The sequence below is a fragment of the Geotrypetes seraphini genome, chromosome 4 (genome assembly GCF_902459505.1).
Source record: "Geotrypetes seraphini chromosome 4, aGeoSer1.1, whole genome shotgun sequence".
Classification (NCBI taxonomy): Eukaryota; Metazoa; Chordata; class Amphibia; order Gymnophiona; family Dermophiidae; genus Geotrypetes; species Geotrypetes seraphini.
In genome coordinates this window covers 278581823-278602151 of record NC_047087.1, presented here as the reverse complement: position 1 = coordinate 278602151, position 20329 = coordinate 278581823, and the positions used below count along the sequence as shown (strand labels likewise).

The window sequence follows — 20329 nt, the reverse complement described above, 5'->3', positions numbered from 1 at the left end:
TTTGTATTGTTACATGCACAGTATTCAAAATTATTTATTAAAATACAAAGACAAAAAAAAATGAATAAAGGTTTGGACAAGTTCTCGCTATTGAGACAGACGTGGGAAGCCGCTGCTCGCCATGCATAGGTAACACAGAATGTTGCTATTTGGGTTTCTGCAAGGCACTGTGACCTGGATTGGCCACTATTGGAAACATGAAACTGGGTTAGAAGCGCCAGAATGGCTATTCTTACGTTCTTATGAACATTCCTCTGCCTTTGCCCTTATAAGTTTATTTTACTACTGCTACTACTATTTTATAAATGATTTCATTATGTACCTCTAGCTCTTCATGCTCATATTTAGTGATTTCATTCTACATTCATGATGCATGGATAAAGTAGTCTATTTTAAATCATGGAAACATATGTTAATAAATAAAAACAAACACCAAAAAAACCCACAGGTTCAATATCGCAAGAAAAACAGTGGGAACGGATAATGAGCATTCCACAAAGAAGTCAGTGATATAAAAAGGCTCGCTTATTCCAATGAGGGTCCACAGTTTATGCATGTCCTACATTGGAATAAACGAGCCTTTTTATATCACTGACTTCTTTGTGGGGTGCTCATTGTCCGTTCCCACTGAATAAATAAAGACAAACATGGAGGATAAAGTGATGCTTTTTTATTGGACTAATTGAATCCCTCTAAGTGGTCACCACTGATGCATATAAGGTACACCTTTTATTTAGTTAGCGTAAATTGTATTAAGGGCATCTTAATTTCACGCTTTACCTATATAACCTTTGCTGGCCCTTAGTCTTCCACACAATTGTACGCAAACGTTGCATAAAACATATTTGTCGAACCGGCGCGAATTGATAGAGCAAGAGAGAGACAACAACTTATGCGATCAGCCAACTCACAGAGCATTAGGTAACCCGCTTTGGTGGCAAATCAGGGGTTGACTAGAACTCCTCGCGTCAACAATTCAGCGCAGCCGCACTTGCTCTCTACCCGGCAAACGCAGCAAGGCTCACATTGACACGTGCAGGGTCCAGCGACATCAGAGGTCATCTGATCTACCGGTGTATGGATGCGGCATCCTCCACGTGCAGCGATGTGGCGCCACGTGGAGGTCGCCACACGCAAACGCCAAGAGATCACATGACCTCCAATACCGCCGGCCCGTGCATGTGTCAGTACGCGCCTCGCCGCACCTGCTTGAGTGGAAAGCAAGTGCGGCTGCGCTGAATTATTGAAGCCAGGAGGCGGTTCCTGGACGACTTGGAGGACTCTGGATAGGTAAGCGGTCGCCAGGTGGCTCGTACACTCCCATGGGAACTCCACAGAGGAACTAATTCCCTCCCCGCGGAATTCCCGCAGATCCCTTTCCCGTGCAGCTTTCTACTTCCCCGGTGTTGTCTTTGAGATGGCCCTGCAGCTTTCCCTCTCCGACGCCCCGCTCTCGTTTGACACCACGGGGTTCAATTCCTTCCAGCGTCCCGCCCTTTTCTGATGCAACTTCCTGTTTTCAGTAAGGCGGGACTTGTTCAAGGGAGCGAAGGAGGAAAGTTGCGGGACTGCTGGTGGTGGGCGAGTTCGTGCGTAAGGAAGGGTGAGTCCCTGGATCTAGGGGAGAGGGTAGGGAAGACCGGTCCCCTCCCCCACTTCCCAAAAGCGTGTGACTTGGTAACTTTGTTGTGTGTCTTGCCGTGGACGCGCTGGGACGTAAGAGATGCTTCTTGGGTTGGCGAAACTGTTGCCGCGACTTGAAGATGGGTACTGTAGGAATAAAAGCAATGCTTGTACGGGGGCTAAGGCTGCTAGCGTGCTGACCGGTTTACTTTTCTTATTCCTGCACACCAGGGCTTTCCAAATCAGATTCTGGGTTTTCAGGATATCGGGAGTGAATGTGCGAGAGCTAAACCTGTCTATAGTAGACCTATAATCTATGTAAAATTGGGTTATGCACGTCCATTATGAGTGTCTTGAAAACCCCACGAAGAGGAGTCGGGACCCAAGGGGGGGGGGGGGTAAATTGTACTGTGTCTTGACATCCTTAATTATTTTGAAACATTGGTGTCTGCACAGCTGTATGGAGGGGCTTGCCTATGTCTTACTAGATGGGAACATTTCCGAGGTGACTCAGTTGAGATGCTTTTCATTTCAAGATGAATTTACTTTTTTTGATGATTGTTATGGGGAATAAATAATGTAAAGTTATGGGCCTCAGATAAATCAAGGGTAGGGGATGGAGGCAGGAGATGGAGACCTTTTGGATTGATTTAGTTTGGTAGATGCTAGGCCAAATCAAACCAGTGTGAAGATGATCAGGAATAATTATGAAAAGGTGGTATTTGGTGTTTTATAATAAGAGAAAGTTAATATAGAGAAGCAGAAATCATTGCTAATAAATGGGAATCTGCTTGCTGGTCATTGTCTTGTGCTACACCAATTTTAAAATGAGAAATTTATGGGACAGGATGCCTAAATACCTTGATTCTTTGTATGCAAATTCTTGTACACGAATATACTGTAAGGTGTTGACAAGTCTGTGTATCCAAATAGGCACCTACCACTCAGTGACAGTGACAGTTTTTGACAGTTTTTTGTACATGTTCTGCTTTCACTCCATCAAAAATTACAAAGACTAGGGAATACTCAATGAAATTGCAGGGAAATACTTTTAAAACCAATAGGAGGAAATTTTTTCTCACTCATTGAATAGTTAAGCTTAGGAACGAGTTGCCAGAGGATGTGATAAGAGCGGATAGCGTAGCTGGTTTTAAGAAAGGTTTGGATAAGTTCCTGGAGGAAAAGTCCAGAGTCTGTGTTATTGAGAAAGACATGGGAGAAGTCACTGCTTGTCCTGGATCGGTAGCATGGAATATTGCTACTCCTTGGGTTTTGACCAGGTATTAGTGACCTGGATTGGCCACCGTGAGAATGGGCTACTGGGCTTGAGGGACCATTGGTCTGACCCAGTAAGGCTATTCTTATGTTCTTAGTGCAAAATATAAACAGCAGATATAAATTCTCAAAGCTGACACATTTCAGTCACTTGTGAAAATAAAATCATTTTTCTGACCTTTGTTATCTGGTGATTTCATGAGTCTCTGGCTGCACTTCCTTCTGATTATACATCCAATATTTATTTATTTCTGCCACCTGCATGCTTCCTCTCCTCTGGACCTCATTCCCTTCCCTAACCATAATCTCTCTCTGTCCCTCTGAGTCCACTTTTCTTCCTCTCTCCTCCACCCTTATTGGCAACATATCTCCCTCTCACTGTCCATCTGTCTTTCTCTCATTCTCTCTCTTGCTGCAAAGGGAATGGGGAAAAAGAGATCCAGGGTGTATCTGTCGCATTCCCTCTACTGCCACATCTAGTATTTCTCCTTCTCTCACCCCCTGGATCATGTGCAGCATTATTTACCACTACCCACCAGCCCCATGCCCATTTCTCCTTCTATCACCCCTCTCAAGAACCATGCCACATTTCTCCCTCCATCACTATGTCCAGCATTCTTCCCCCTTGCATCCCCTTCAGTCTGTCCCTCTCCACCACCATATCCAACATTTCTTCCTCTCATCCTTCTTTTCCCCATGCATCTCTACTTCTCTCTCTCTCTCTGACCAATAATAATAGGAAGGAACCGTATATGCTGGGAGGAGAGAAGCTGATATGCACGGACGGGGAGAGGGACCTTGGGGTGATAGTGTCCGAAGATCTAAAGGTGAAAAAACAGTGTGACAAGGCAGTGGCTGCTGCCAGAAGGATGCTGGGCTGTATAAAGAGAGGCGTAGTCAGTAGAAGGAAGAAGGTGTTGATGCCCCTGAACAGGTCATTGGTAAGGCCCCACTTGGAATATTGTGTTCAATTTTGGAGACCGTATCTGGCGAAGGACGTAAGAAGACTTGAGGCGGTCCAGAGGAGGGCGACGAAAATGATAGGAGGCTTGCGCCAGAAGACGTATGAGGAGAGACTGGAAGCCCTGAATATGTATACCCTAGAGGAAAGGAGAGACAGGGGAGATATGATTCAGACGTTCAAATACTTGAAGGGTATTAACGTAGAACAAAATCTTTTTCAGAGAAAGGAAAATGGTAGAACCAGAGGACATAATTTGAGGTTGAGGGGTGGTAGATTCAAGAACAATGTTAGGAAATTCTACTTTACGGAGAGGGTGGTGGATGCCTGGAATGCGCTCCCGAGAGAGGTGGTGGAGAGTAAAACTGTGACTGAGTTCAAAGAAGCGTGGGATGAACACAAAGAGTCTAGAATCAAAAAATAAGATTAAATATTGAACTAAGGCCAGTACTGGGCAGACTTGAACGGTTTGTGTCTGTATATGGCCGTTTGGTGGAGGATGGGCTGGGGAGGGCTTCAGTGGCTGGGAGGGTATAGATGGGCTGGAGTAAGTCTTAACATAGATTTCGGCAGTTGGAACCCAAGCACAGTACCGGGTAAAGCTTTGGATTCTTGCCCAGAAATTTAAATTGAATCAGGTTGGGCAGACTGGATGGACCATTCGGGTCTTTATCTGCCGTCATCTACTATGTTACTATGTTTTTCCTCTTTTTTCCTTTTCCCATATGCACCATCTCTTCCTTTCGCACACCCATGCCCAACAATTCTTTCTATTCCCTTCCTCCTTCCTATGTCCCAAATTAGGGCCCCCTTCTTTCTGTGTCCCGAGTTCGTACCCCCTCAGTGCCTTCCAGCCTTTGTCCCAAATTTGTGCTCCTTCCATGTCCCAAATTCATGCTCCTTTCTCCCAGATCATGTCCCCTCTATCCCTTGCTTGCTCCAGGGCTGTACTCACTTCCTTCAGGGCCGTCCAGCTGGGCTGCTCCTTCCTTCGGCACTTGTTGCAGGGATGTAGGCAGTGCCTCTTACACGCTGCAAGTGGCTGACCCATAAGCCTTCCCTCTTGACATTGGAGAGAAGGCTTCCGGGTCAGCCACATGCAGTGCAAGAGCATGTGGCACTTTGAATAATAATCAAGAATGGATGAACAGAACTTCTGATCTTCGTGTGCAGAGGAGGGTAGGGGAGTGGTTGAATATTAAAGAAAGTTGGCTATTTGGGGGGAATGAGCAAGGATAAAGGTGATTATCCCAGGACAAGCAGGCATGATATTCTCACATGTGGGTGACGTCATCTACGGAGCCCCGATGCGGAAGCATTTTCAAGCAAACTTGATTGAAGATTTAAGTTTGCTCTGCTGCTCCACACATGCGTGCCTTCCTGCTCCACTAGGGGGTGCATCCCCTCGTGGTCTCCAGTTCAAAATTTTCCGCGAGCCTAGAAGACGTGTTTTTCAGGCTCTGCCCCAACTGCCTTCTAGCACCGCGATTTTTTCTTGTTTTTTCACGATTAAGTCGCTGTGCGCGAATTCCTTACCTTTTTACTTGATTCCTGCTTCGTTTTCAACGACCCGGAGGCTTCCGGGTCCCCGTGGCCGCGTGGCTAATCGAGCCGCGGCTACTTTCGATTTAATGTCCCGGCCTTTGACCGGCTTTAAAAAGTGCACCCGGTGCGAGCGGCTTCTTTCTCTCACAGACCCGCATCGCCGGTGCATCCTTTGTCTGGGGGCGACTCATCCAACCGACTCCTGCCCCCAGTGCGCTATTTTCCAAAACCGGGCCCTCCGCCGAAGAAAAGCCCGCATGGCGGATCTCTTCACCCCGGACCAACCCCCCACTTCGGCCTCGAGGTCGGCCCTGGCCTCGGCCCCGGCCTTGACCTCGGCCCCGGAAACCTCGGCATCGCCTCGAGACTCGACCCCGAAGTCCTCGGGACAACAGAAAGCCTCGGCTCCGGGTAAGTCCCCTCTTCCCTCTTCAGGTTCTGTAACAGCGAAGAAGCCAGCCTCGGGGACAAGGGCGACGCATGGCGGAAGCCCCATGCTTACAGCCCCGTCTAAGCCCTCCAAGCCTTCGGGCCGTGCCTCCACCACACGGGAATACTCTGATACGAGGTCGCCCCCGGTGGAGCGCACAGAGGCAGGGGACATGCCTTCGATGCTGTCCGTGCCCGTCTTCCAGGACCTACTCCGAGCGATGATCACGTCGGAGCTGTCCGCTGCAATAGCCCAGTTTCAATCGGCCTCGACCTCGAATGCGCCAGACCAACCTGAGCCTCGCACCGAACAACCTCGAGGAAAGGTGCGCAATCCTCGCCGCATCCCATCCTCCTCGGACTCCTCGCCGAGACGCCCGAGACATTCCCCCTCTGCGGACCGCCGAGGGGCAAAACGTCGGGCTAGAACGACAGAAACCTCGAACCGCCGTACCTCCAAGAAGGCCCGAGGTTCACCAACCCTACGAGGCCGTTCCCCCACACCTCGTACAGGACCACTAAGGGTGGCTGAGTTATCACTCTCCAACCCGCGTATCCTCCGAACTCCCCCTCGGACGCATTCTCCGAGGGAGTCCGGATCGAGGTCACCAACCCGACATCGATCGGTACCCCTAACCCCGGCATCGTCTCCGAGGGGCTCCTCGAGACGCCGAAGATCGACAACCCCGGAACACTCTCACAGTGCTTCCCCAACCTCGGAGCATGGATCAGAGCATGAACCTCGATACTCGAGGGAAGCCTCCTTATCCTTCTCCACCCGGCGAAGGTCTCGTTCCCTGACCCCGCACGGGGCTCCGGGGACATCTCGCCCATCCTTCACTCGCTTTGTCCAAGACATGGGCCAAGCATTGGACTTAGATCTCCAGTCCGACTCCAGATACTCTAAAGAGTACCTGGCGGAGCTGGATATGCCATCACTGCCCAGAGAGTCCCTCCGCTTACCACCTAACCCGGTACTCCAACAGGCCTTCTTCAGGAACCTGGAGACCCCCTACATGGTCACAGCCGTACCCTCCAAAATAGAGGCCAAGTACCGCACAGTACCTTATCCGGGATTCGAGCAACCACAGCTCTCCCACCAATCGCTGCTGGTGGAATCCTCCTTGAAAAAGGCTCACCCGTCCCGTGTCTCAGCAGCGGTACCCCCAGGCCGGGAAGGCCGAACCCTGGACAAGTTCGGCAGGAGACTATACCAAAACGCAATGATGGCCTCTAGGGTGCAAAGCTACACTTTCACCTTCACATCATACCTCAAACACCTCATTGGACTATTGAGAGCCTTTGAGACTGACCTACCGGCCTCCCGACAGGAAACGTTCGGCCTGCTTTTAGAGTCCCTCTCCAACCTGCGCCTTCATCTATTCCACGCGGCCTACGATGGCTTCGAACTCTCCTCCAGAGAAGCTGCCTTCGCTATCGCCATGCGCCGACTAGCTTGGCTGCGCCTGGTCGACATGGACCCCAACTTACAGGACCGGTTAGCAAACCTCCCCTGCGTGGGAAAGGAATTGTTCGATGACACTATCGAGGCGGCGACAAAACGCCTCTCCGAACATGAACGCTCATTTGCCTCCCTTGTCCGGCAAAAGCCCAAACCGCCAGCGCCCAGGCCATACAGGGCCCCTCCGCGCCGCTACCCACAAAAGTCCACCCCTGCTTTCTCGCGGCCCCCACCCAGACGTCCGCAAGCCCATCACAGGGCCATGCCCAAGTCCCAACCGCCCGCGACCACCAAACCATCCCCGTCCTTTTGACGGGACACGCGGAAGGGGGCGGGCCCCCTCCGCCATAGTCCCAGACCACCTTCCCATCGGAGGTCGACTCAAAGCCTTTTACCCTCGCTGGGAACAACTCACGACGGACGCATGGGTCCTTGGCGTGATCTCATCAGGGTACTCTCTCAACTTTCGGGCCATTCCCCCGGACAACCCCCCAAGGAATTGCCCTCCCAACAGGACTCAGCTACCTCTACTCCTCTCCGAAGCTCGAGACCTGCTTCGCCTGAGAGCAGTGGAGAAGGTCCCCCCCGACCAACGGGGGAAGGGCTTCTACTCCCGTTACTTTCTGGTACCGAAAAAAACGGGAGACCTACGCCCAATACTAGACTTGAGACGCCTCAACAAATTCCTGGTACGGGAAAAGTTTCGGATGCTCTCACTACCAACACTCTACCCCCTGATCGACGAGGGCGACTGGCTCTGCTCCCTCGATCTCAAGGAGGCGTACACACATGTCCCAGTGCACCCCGCTCACCGCAAGTTTTTGCGTTTCCAAGTAGGGGACTGGCACCTACAATACCGAGTCCTCCCCTTCGGACTAGCATCATCACCTCGGGTCTTCACCAAGTGCCTCGTGGTGGTAGCAGCAACCTTACGCTCCCAGGGCCTCCAGGTATTCCCCTACCTGGACGACTGGCTAATCAAAGCCCCGTCCAAAGAAGGGGCTATCTCAGCGACCCAACAGACTATTACCTATCTACAAAGTCTGGGGTTCGAAATAAACTTCCCAAAATCTCAACTACGCCCCTCACAATCCCTACAGTTCATCGGGGCCACGCTGGACACGGTTCGCCTCCGTTCCTTCCTCCCCCCTCCGCGCCTGGAGGCGTTAGTAAGTCTGAGCCGAAGGATCTCTCGGCTGACCTCAGTATCAGCCCGACAGATGATGATCCTCCTGGGCCACATGGCCTCCACCGTCCATGTCACACCCTTCGCCCGCCTCCATCTGAGAATCCCTCAATGGACCCTGGCGTCTCAATGGCGTCAAGACCGGGACCCGATCGACCACTCAGTGACAGTGACTCCTTCATTGCAACGATCGCTCCGCTGGTGGGCCGACTCTTCAAATCTTTCCAAAGGTTTGCTCTTCCTCACCCCACCCCACAGCAAGGTACTCACCACGGACTCGTCGGAGTACGCTTGGGGAGCCCATCTGGACGGCCTGCGCACCCAAGGAATGTGGTCAGCACAAGACCGACGCTGCCACATCAACGTGCTAGAACTTCGGGCCATCTACCTCGCAGCAGTAGCCTTCCAACATCTGCTCCGCGACCGAGTGGTTCTCATCCGAACCGACAATCAAGTAGCGATGTACTACGTAAACAAACAAGGGGGCACAGGATCTTGGCCCCTTTGCCGGGAAGCTCTGCGCCTCTGGAAATGGGCAATCTCCAACAACACCTTCCTTCGGGCGGTGTACATACAAGGAGAACAAAACTGCCTGGCGGACAGACTCAGCCGCCTCCTCCAGCCACACGAGTGGTCACTACACTCTCAGGCCCTACGAGGAGTGTTCGAACGGTGGGGGACGCCTCAAATAGACCTGTTCGCGTCCCCTCACAACCACAAGCTGCCTCTCTTCTGCTCCCGGATATACTCCCCGGACCGGCTCGAGGCCGACGCCTTCCTCCTCGATTGGGAGGGAAGGTTCCTGTACGCGTTCCCACCGTTCCCTCTGATACTGCGGACGCTTATCCACCTGAAAACGGTACAAGCCACCCTGATCCTGATTGCCCCTCGCTGGCCACGCCAGCCGTGGTTTTCCCTTCTACTTCGACTCAGTGTCAGAGATCCACTGCCTCTGCCTCTGTTTCCCTCTCTACTGTCACAGGGTCAGGGTTCACTGTTACATCCCAATCTTCAATCTCTTCATCTGAATGCTTGGTTTCTCTCCCCCTGACTGCTCTCCCCGTGTCTCAATCAGTCAAGGAGATATTGGAGGCCTCTAGAAAAACCTCGACGAGAACCTGCTACTCCCAAAAGTGGACCAGATTCTCAACCTGGTGCTCCTCCCACAGCCAGGACCCGGTGTCGGTCCCCGTCCCCCTGGTCCTTGACTATCTACTTCAACTATCTCATTCCGGCCTAAAGACCAACTCCATTCGAGTACACCTCAGTGCGATTGCGGCCTTTCATCAGCCCCTGGAAGGGAAAGCCCTCTCGCTCCATCCCTTAGTCACTCGCTTCATGAAGGGCCTGCTGAACGTCCACCCCCCTCTCAAACCTCCCCCGGTGGTTTGGGACCTTAACGTGGTTCTGGCCCAACTAATGAAACCTCCATTTGAGCCCCTAGACAAATGCCATCCAAAATTCCTCACTTGGAAGGTAATTTTCCTACTTGCACTCACGTCCGCACGGCGGGTTAGTGAGCTACAAGCCCTGGTAGCGGACCCACCCTTCACGGTATTCCATCACGACAAGGTGGTACTCCGCACCCATCCAAAGTTCCTACCTAAAGTAGTGTCTGATTTCCATCTAAATCAGTCCATTGTCTTACCTGTGTTTTTCCCCAAGCCCCACTCTCACCCCGGAGAAGTGGCGCTCCACACTCTTGACTGCAAAAGAGCGCTGGCCTTTTACCTCCAACGCACTCAGCCACACCGGAAAGTCCCACAACTGTTTTTGTCCTTCGACCCAAACCGGTTAGGTCACCCAGTTTCCAAACGCACCTTGTCCAACTGGTTGGCCGATTGCATCTCCTTTTGCTACGCTCAGGCTGGTCTCGCGCTGAATGGTCGAGTAACGGGACACAAAGTCCGAGCGATGGCAGCCTCCGTAGCCTTCCTCAGGTCAACACCTATTGAGGAAATCTGCAAGGCTGCCACATGGTCTTCGGTTCATACCTTCACCTCCCACTACTGTCTGGACTCCCTGTCCAGAAGCGATGGCCGATTCGGCCAATCGGTGTTGCGAAATCTATTTGCTTAAATTGCCAACTTCCCTCCATCCCTCTGCAGTAAGCTTGGAGGTCACCCACATGTGAGAATATCATGCCTGCTTGTCCTGGGATAAAGCACAGTTACTTACCGTAACAGGTGTTATCCAGGGACAGCAGGCATATATTCTCACAACCCACCCACCTCCCCGAGGTTGGCTTCTTGGCTAGTTAAGTGAACTGGAGACCACGAGGGGATGCACCCCCTAGTGGAGCAGGAAGGCACGCATGCGTGGAGCAGCAGAGCAAACTTAAATCTTCAATCAAGTTTGCTTGAAAATGCTTCCGCATCGGGGCTCCGTAGATGACGTCACCCACATGTGAGAATATATGCCTGCTGTCCCTGGATAACACCTGTTACGGTAAGTAACTGTGCTTTTAAGCAACTGAAAGTGTAGCATGGATTAGGGAAGAAAATTTGTTCTTCTTAATTCAGATTTTTTTGCTTAGGCCAACAAAATGGGGCTGTTACTCGTGTTGCTCTAAAGTTCAATGATAAATGCAGAAACATTGCAGAAATAATATTTGTGTACCAGGTAGATGTTGTGTTAGCTTGTTTCACTTAAGAGCTGATTGGAACACATAGTTTAACTAGGAATTCATAAACTTTGCACACAGAGTGCATTTACTTTTTTTTTATTTTTTTTTTAATTTTGCTGCCTTTTGACATGTGACATTTATGTTGTAAATCTAGGTAGAAGTTTTAGCAGCTGCCAAGGCACCCTGTGATTTTGTGCTATTGGATAGGAGATAGGCTTTTTAACTGTCTAAACCTGCTCTATTTGGTTACTGTAGAAGAATTACCGTATATACTTGAATATAAGATGCGATTTCTCCCAGACTTGTTGCTGGTGGGCCAGGACAGGAGGGATCCTTCCCGTCTCCTATCCCAGCCAACTATGACAATTTTTTTTACCTCCCTTCCACCTCCTCCTGCGTACCTTTTTGAATCCCTGGTGGTCCAGCAGTGTACCAAGCAGGAGTGAGCTTTTTGTGCTCCTGCCCGGCGCTGAGCCGCTCACTGAATGGCTGCCACCAGTTCTTGTGGGACTCATGAGAACTGGCGGCAGCCATTCAGTGAGTGGCTCAAGGCCGGGCAGGAGCACAAAAAGCTCACTCATACCTGGTACACTCCTGGGCTGTGAGAACGCTCAGCCATTTGGGGAGGTGCTCAGCGCAGGAAACTTGCGCTGGACCACCGCTTCAACAATAATTGTTACTCCTTTGCAGAACTTTTTTTTTTTTTTTGACAATTAAAACGCTTCTTTTGAAGCAACACCCCCCACCCAAATGTACTTCCCTTTTGCTCCCTTTATTTTTTTTTCATCTTGATGTATTTAAATAATTTTTCTTTCCCTATGTACGTCAATGCATAAGTCCTTCCCTCCTTTTAACTTAGACATGCTTTTATTTTTATTTTTTTACTTTTTATATTCTATTTTATTGTATATCAAAAATAAAGAAACTTGAATTCAAAAAGGTACGTGGGGGAGGCGGGAGGGAGGTAATAAAATTGTTAGAGTTGGTTGGGACAGGAGACGAGAAGGATACCTCCTGTTCTGGTCTACCATTGGACCACCAGGTCATATGGCAGGCTCTGTGGAGGCCTGTAGGACATTGGGAGAGAGGGGGACAGGGCACAGGGCAGGGAGGTGGGACAGGGTTCAGAGCCTGGCAGGGAGGGAGGGGGGACAGGGTAGAGAGCCTGATGGGGAAGGAGGGGGGCTGAGTGCAGATCTGGGTAGGACACATGAATATTAACACACATACCCCAGCTTATATTGCAAGTCAAACTTTTTTTTTTCTTTTTTTGGGGAAAAAGGGTACCTTGACTTATATTCAGATTATCTTATATTTGAGTTTATACGGTATGCGGCAGCTTTTAAGGACTTGCTTCAGTACTGCATCTGTAGAAATCAGCATTTCTCTGTTCATTGCCTCAGTCCATACTAGGCACTAGTTGCTGGGTGCAGAACTTCAGCAGGATGACAAAAGGAAAGTTTATGCTTTAGTATTTGCATCTATCCTGCCTTTTGATTTTAAAATGTGGGGAATGTTCACTACTAGTCTTTTCAATAAAAAGGGAGAGTCTCATTGAGGAAGGCATTAGGTTTCCATTCCTTTTAAGAGACTTTGTTTTGTAGTTCAGCTGTGAAAGTGCAATCCACTACCACAGAGTGGTGGCATTTGTAAAACTGATAAAACAATATACCAAGTGTTCAATAAGGATCAGATAATTCTTATGATAGTATCGGGCTCATAAGCAAAAAACATAGACATCCAAAAAGCATCCTAAATCGTCACTTGGACATCCTAATCGCCAGGACGTCCAAGTGCTGATAATCAAAACTGCCTTTCTAGATGTCTAGCGAGGTGTCTCAGTCTCTGTGTGTCCAGAGCAAGAGATGGGTGTGGTGGAGTGATGATATGGGTGGTTCTTTGGGCGTGCCTAAGGACAGGTTAGACTTTGATGTCTTGCAGCGATAAAACGTTTTGCAAGACATCCTGGATAGAACTTAGTCATTTGGAACTAGACCTGTTCTAGAAATGTCTAAGTGCCACAAAGGTGCCCAAACTGACCAGATGACCACTGTATATAAGATACCCCCACACTTCCTCACTCTTCCACCACACAAAAATGAGACCAAAAAGGTACATACTTATCTCTAAAACAGCAGCATCTGGTATGGGGAAGCCTAGTAGAGCTACACAGGTGTCTTAAGTAGCCTGGTGGGTGGACTAGTGAAAACAACAAAACCAAAAAAGAACTGCAGGAAATGTACAAGGTACAGGAATTTTATTCAAACCAATAAAAAGTTTTATATCCAAAAATTAGTCCTTGATATTAAATAGTATGGACCCGATCCAGTCCGTGTTTCGAAAAACACCTTCAGGGGTCCATGATGTTCAGTACATTTCTATACAAGAACCATATGGATAACAGAAATTGGTAGAGGATGAGCAGAAGAGCGAGGGGGAGTGGCTTAAGGAAGATGGCCGCGGGTGGCTGGAGCTAGACGCCACGGATGTTCCCGGACTGCTGTTACCTTTGAAATGGTGAAATGAAAGTCTAAACTTCGGGTTTTTCCCGACGAATCTTTGCCAGCAGCAACGGGCCTGATGGACGCCTTTCTTCAGCGAGGGACGCCAACACAGCCGGAGGCTTTCTCGGCTGGAAGAGACACGCTGGCTGAAGCGTTACAGCTCTCCCTCAAGGCAACATCTTTAACCCCGGAAGAGCGGAGTCCTCCGAGTTGCCCGGGGGCGTTTGACCAGTCAATGGAAGAGCAAAGTCCTCCGAGTTGTTCGGGGGCGTTTGGCCAGTCAACGGTGGAGGAAATGCCCCGGGGTGTTTGCTCTCCAGACCTGCTGAGATCGGGAGTCGGCCCAGCAGGAGGAGGGGTGAAGCCAAATCAACCATCTGTGCATTCGGAGGAGTTGGAACAGAAACTGCCTCAGGATTTCCTGACACTGACTTCATCGCCTGCTGAAGTTCCAGGTACTTTTTCACCAGAGGTTCTGGGTGCTGAACTGATACCAATGCAGAGGCCCAAGGTTTTCAATATGGAGACAATTTGGGAAGCAATATCTAGTTTGCAAATCTCTTTGGGAACTCAAATGCAGCAACTTACCACACGTTATACCTCTGTTGTGTCTGAAAATTTGGAAATGAAAAATAGGATATCCAGCGTTGAAAATAAAGTGGATGGACATGAAACTAGAATAAAAACAGTGGAGTCCCAGGCTTTGGTCTGGGTAAGAGATAGTGGAAACCTTAATTTTAAGGTGGAAATGTTGGAAAATATGACTAGAAGAAGTAATCTTCGGATTATTAACTTTCCAAAATTACCACTTATCTCAGTGCAGGATACATTTAAAAAGTATTTGAAAGAAGTTTTGAAAGTTCCCGAAACCTCCTATCCGCCTCTCACTAAAATATATTATTTACCAACTAGAGCATCTGTTCAAAAACCAAACCAGCAGAATTTGTCTGCTGATAGTTTGGATTTGACAAATTTCCTGGAGAGGTCAGGTGAAGAGATACCGGCAACTGATACGCTACTTGTACAATTTGCTATAGATGCTGACAGGGAATGGATGCTTAAATTGTTTTTTAAGTTTAAAGATGTACCATTTATGACTAAAACAGTGAGAATGTATCCAGACGTGTCACGAATGACCCAAAAGAGAAGAAAACAATTTCTTATTTTGAGACCACGGGTTCTGCAGTTAGGTGCAACGTTTGTACTCAGATTCCCCTGTAAATGTGTAATGACCTATCAAGGGAATAGATTTATTTTCTTTGAACCTCAGCAGTTGATAAAATGTATTTCTGCTAAAGAGCAAACTTTAAATTCTTGAGAGAATTTCAGTCTCAACCTGCTCAAGTATAAGGTTTTTGGTTTTTGTTCTCTCCTGCTACCATCTTTTATTTCCTTGGTATTATTTGATAAAGATTTCAGCCACTGTAAAGCTTTCTCCCCCTTTGATTGAGGTCTAATGATACAAACCAGTAAAAATTCACTTTGGGTCTAATGTTTTTGCCGTATGAGAATGAAAAAATTTTGTTTTTGTATTTCAATTGCATATTTTCATTATTACCTATTGTCTCATTTTAATGTTTGAACTGAGTTGTATTATTTTCTTGTTTTGACTAATATAATGTCAATGCTATAAAATGAAAATAAAGAATTAAAAAAGAAATTGGTAGAGAAGGTTTCGTGCGAATGGCATGCACTGCTTACCTGGGACTGTTCTTTTAGTTGTGAGGTCAGTGCGCGAGGCCCAGAGTGAAAGAGGAATGCGTGTACTAGCACTACCAGATGGGAGGAGGGAGAGTCTCTCCTGTCTGTAGGGTGAATGATATGGGAGGTTTGTGCAATATGAATCTTTTGTTCAATTGCTGTTATCCATATGGTTCTTGTATACAAATGTACTGAAAATCACGGACACCTGAGGAAGAAGTGTTTTTCAAAACACTGGCTGTCAGTTCCGTACTATTACCTTGCAAATGGTTCTCTCAAATTGGAAATCTGCCCCAATGTTAAATATCACTTTCTGATGGGCTAATGTGATAATGTTACACAATTACGAATGTAAAGCAAATTCTCTCACCAACAGAAGTCTCAAATCTAAAAAATTATGTTCTTCTCTAATGAATATCTCCTCTCACCCCTAGTTGTGCCAATGGCATAGGCATTACAGTCAAAGAACAAAAGCAAAAACTGCAGTGATGGTGTACAGGACGCCAAATCTTTATTGGACAAACATAAAAATAAAATCATAAAATAGTTTGTATCCAAAAGGACGGACCTGACATGGTCCGTGTTTCGAAGAAACACTCCTTCCTCAGGGGTCCTAATCTGAATAATTAAAAAATATTACAATAATATATAAATAGAAGTATGTGTGTAAATAATAATGGTGACAGCAAGAAAGTGGTATCGAATAAATGCTGTGTGTGACCCAAGATAAAATGGTGTGAATGCTCTATGGAAATAGAAAGATAATGGTGTGATGCATTCTTATACTGGATGTGAAACAGCCATGTGCAAAATTTGTGATCGTGAACTTGCATAAAATTAAAAATCAATGTGGGCATAATGATGAAGTGACGGTGACACAAGTGAAATGTAGAGGAAGAAATCCATGTATGTATAAAATAACCCATGCGTATGTGAAATAGAATATGCAATCAGTGGAGACCAGAAACCAAGAGAATGAAAATGTGAGGGAATTATAAGCTGTGGGAGCATGTGTAAGGTAAAGATATATACCTGTGATGTATCAATGCAAGAAAACCTGATGGATAACAACTGGATAAAAACTAAAAACAGCAAGAAGAAATGTGTGAATCTATTAACTATAGAGGGAAGAGATATAACAGAAAGAACTTTAAAAAATTAATTAATTAAACAGACTGAAATTATACTAAATTGATACAGAAAGGACAACTGCTTACTGTATGTATTGGTTGATAAGTTCCTCTGGGTATATCCTACTAATATAGATTATACTTATTCATATGGCTTCATGTCTCTGTTGCTCTCTTTCTCATACATATAGGTGCTTGTTGTTCCCATGTTGCACCTATGGCCATGAGTGTATCATCTATACTGTATGATGATCTTATGTTTTCTATTTTCTTTATGAAAAAGTTTTCAATAAAAATATCTTTCAAATGAATATCAAGGCCTAATTTTGAATATAAAACTTTTTGTTGATGTGAATAAAATTTTGGATGTAAAACAAATTTTGGATATAAAACTTTTTATTGATTTAAATAAAATTCCTGTACCTTGTATATTTCCTACAGTTCTTTTCTGGTTTTGTTGTTGCATCTTTACTACAGTTTGTTGGTTTCTTTTTTATTTTGCCTTGTGAACCATAGAGAGGAGGACCTAGGCCTATAAGCCACTTTCACTACTACATTATGGTAGAATATATGAGCCCACCCAAACCCTACTATACTGCCATATAGGTGCCACCTGCAGCCAGAATCGCATGCTGCTGAGCGTGCTAACATGTCTACCTAACACCTAAAATGTAGGCATTGCAAAGCCAGGTCTACTTTTGAGCGTGAGCTGGGCATTCAGTGTGGCATCATCAATAAGCACCTAGATGGAGAATGCCACTAAAAAATAATAGGAACCCCTGCCTAAACAAAAGCTCCTGTGGCTCAGTGGTTAAAGGCACTTCTTCCATCTTCCACAGGTCACCACAACCCCGCCTAGTACCTTAACAGCTTCTTTTTGGTCTCATAAGAGAGTATGAATTGTGGACTTTGTCATTTGCACTCTGGCCTTTCCAGGGTCCAGAAGGAAACTTATTTCTACCCTGAGATAGTTATGATCTCACATGGCAGGAACCCCCTCTCTAAAAGAAAGCACCTGTGGCTCAGTGGTTAAAGGCACTGCTTCCATCTTCCAAAGGTCATGAGTTCAAATCCCAAGTATGGTCAGATACCCCAGCACATATTTGTATTTTTTAGTGGCATTCTGCCATCTAGGTGCATATTGCCAGTTTATATTAGAGTATATATTTCATGTGCTTTACTTGAGTAATGCATTATTAAACATATTTTGACCTTTATATCAAACTGGAGTCCTCTTTAGCCCCCAAAATAAAAGGTTTGGTATGCAAGATATATATATTTTTGCATGTGCTTTGCTTAAGCAATGCATTATTAAACATTAAAAAACAGAAGCCCCATTCACCTATATGCAGACGCCTCCGGCAAGCCTAGGAGACACCTATCTAGTGCCCAACTCGCGCTCAAAAGTAGACCTGCTTTTGCAAGCAGCCCTCTTACCAAAAAGTAGAGCATTTAGTATGATATATATATATATAATTTTTTTTTCCATGTACTTTGAGGAACATAGAGGCCAAAAGAGGAATTGGACAAGTGTTGAAGATACATAGTTTGATATTGAAGGTTGAAGTTACATGGTTTGATATTTATCCTAGAGAAATGGCTACTTGTAAATCAGGAGATATAAACTTGGCTTTGGAATTGACATGCAGTTTACTATCTGAGTGTGTTTGGTGCAATGGTTAGAGCTACAGCCTTAGCACCAATCCCCCACTGCTTCTTGTGACCCTGGGCAACCGGAACAGAAGAGAAATATGATAAAGGAACCACGTGTAAATACCACATAGGATATAAGTAGTATATAAATAATTAAAAGATAAAATATAATAGTGGTGCCAGCCTTTTACTGAATACAATTTGAATGTTAAAAATCCCCAGAATAAAATCGCCATTCTAATGATGTAATAACACTAACACACGATAACGTTATAAGACGTTGTTAGGACGTCTATACAAAGTATAAGAGGTGATTCTGTAAAGGACGTCTTAACAATATAGATACACTTAGATTTGCTCAGCGCAATTTTCTATAGTGCATCTATATATTATAGAATTGCGCTCAGCATTCTGCTGGACATCTAATTTTTAGACGTCCTTTACAGAATCTAGCCCTTATAGTCTGTTAACGATATTGGACTAATTTAAGTACATGCAGAATATAAGTATAGTATTGGGAAGGACTGGTGTAGTAGTTCCATGGGTATTCAGTATATGTATTGTTTTGATGGAGATTCTGTATTTCCTGATAATCAACTTCAAGTACAATGATATGGCTGCCTAATTTCTCTTTTGCAGCTATTGTTCATCTAACGTCTCGTCATGTGGAGGTCTTGCTTCCTTTATTCTGGTAGATACAGTCTTGCACAAATGCGATCCAGTGCTGTTGTACAGTGTAAGTGTTTACAATTGTTAATTCATAATGGCTCAGGTATATTAAAGCAGCATCCTGCTCAATTGATTTAACTGAGAGAATTTTTAGTTTCAGATTATATGTAAATGGTTACATTTTTTGAGTTACCATTCAGGGGGGTTTTTTCTTCCAAAAATAAGCTGATGATCCTATTCTAAAATTCCTCAACACATATTAAATACAGATACTTACTGTATTTTTTTGCTCCATAAGATGCACCTGACCATAAGACACACCCTAGATTTAAGGAGGAAAACACAGAGCTGTACAGAAGGACAGGCTTCTTCCTTAGGATTTATCTTGATAAGATCCCAGTGGTTAAGCAAATTGCTTGGGGTCACAATGAGTAGAGGAAATGAAAATCAAAAGTAGGTGTCCACATTTCACAGTGTCATCTGACAGGCTACAAGGTAATGCAAAACACCCTTCTGGATTTAATTTTTAGAGGTCTTTATTAATGATTTGAAGAAAATCCAAGTTTTCAAAAACAAATGCAAACAAATAAATATATAATCTAATACACGTGAATATTAATACTACCCATCAAGTTCAAGAAACTTTACCAAACTTCTAGTTATAGCAAGGCACAACATACTTTTATCAATTTAAATAAATAGGTTTTATGTTTGTAACTATAGCCACCCCAAATAAAGGAAAAACCCTCCCCTTTCTCACCAACCTTCTAAGGCAGGTAAAACTGAAATGTGACCGTTCTCTAGCAACTCATTAATCAAATATATAGAAAGACAAAGTAGCTTAAATAAGATTCATGATGTTGTCAACATTTGGATAGAAAATATAAACAGGTCTTCTCCCAAAGAGCACCTATGTTCAGCAGTAAGCCTCTTCATCTCGCATATTATTTCATTCATCAATCCTTTTATCTTCCATTGTGCTTTCAGCTTGTAAGTGTGTCTTTCTCTCTTGCTCATATTCCACTGTCTCACACCTCTTCTTTCTGCAGTCTTTTGGATTTTTATGGGTGTGTGGATTCCTACAATAATAATAATTTTATTCTTATATACCGCCAAAGCCATGATAGTTTGAGGCGTTTTACAACAAGAAGCGCTGGACAATCAGCGAAGAGGTCACAATTCAAAGTCATCAATACAATCTTACATAATGGAAGAAGTGGAAAGCTATATAGTTCTTAAGATTACTGGTTGAATTAGCAGTGCTATGAAAGTTTACAAATCGATTGAACAAACTCGTTTTTACCAATTTTCTAAAATTGAAGTAGGTTGAGGAGTGCATGATAACGTTATTCAGCCAGTCGTTCCATTTGCCTGCCTGGAAGGCAAGGGTTCTGGCCAGGAATCTTTTGTAGTGGCAGGCCTTTAGGGTTACCAGACGGCTTTTCAAAACCCGGCACTTTGGGTTTTGAAAAGCCTCCTCAAATCACGTCGGGCAGGGAGGAAGTCCGTGGATGCCATGTCATCGCGTGGCATGCATGGACTTCTCCCTGCCCGACAAGAGCGGG

At 45.9% G+C, this 20329-nt stretch overlaps 1 protein-coding gene across 4 annotated transcripts in view; it reads left to right on the top strand.

The window, feature by feature from the left end:
- Positions 1 to 902: 902 nt before the first annotated feature.
- Positions 903 to 20329, top strand: part of ALDH18A1 (aldehyde dehydrogenase 18 family member A1) — an 88399-nt gene continuing 68972 nt past the window's right edge. The window contains exons 1-2 of one of the 4 annotated variants that reach the window (XM_033942472.1): positions 903 to 921; positions 18735 to 18831. In XM_033942472.1, the coding sequence (XP_033798363.1) occupies positions 18759 to 18831 (73 nt within the window). In that variant the 5' untranslated portion in view covers positions 903 to 921; positions 18735 to 18758. Of the gene's footprint in view, positions 922 to 1133; positions 1291 to 1383; positions 1604 to 18734; positions 18832 to 20329 lie in introns of those variants that run through there. The other 3 variants (XM_033942471.1, XM_033942473.1, XM_033942470.1) reach the window with 3 other exon arrangements.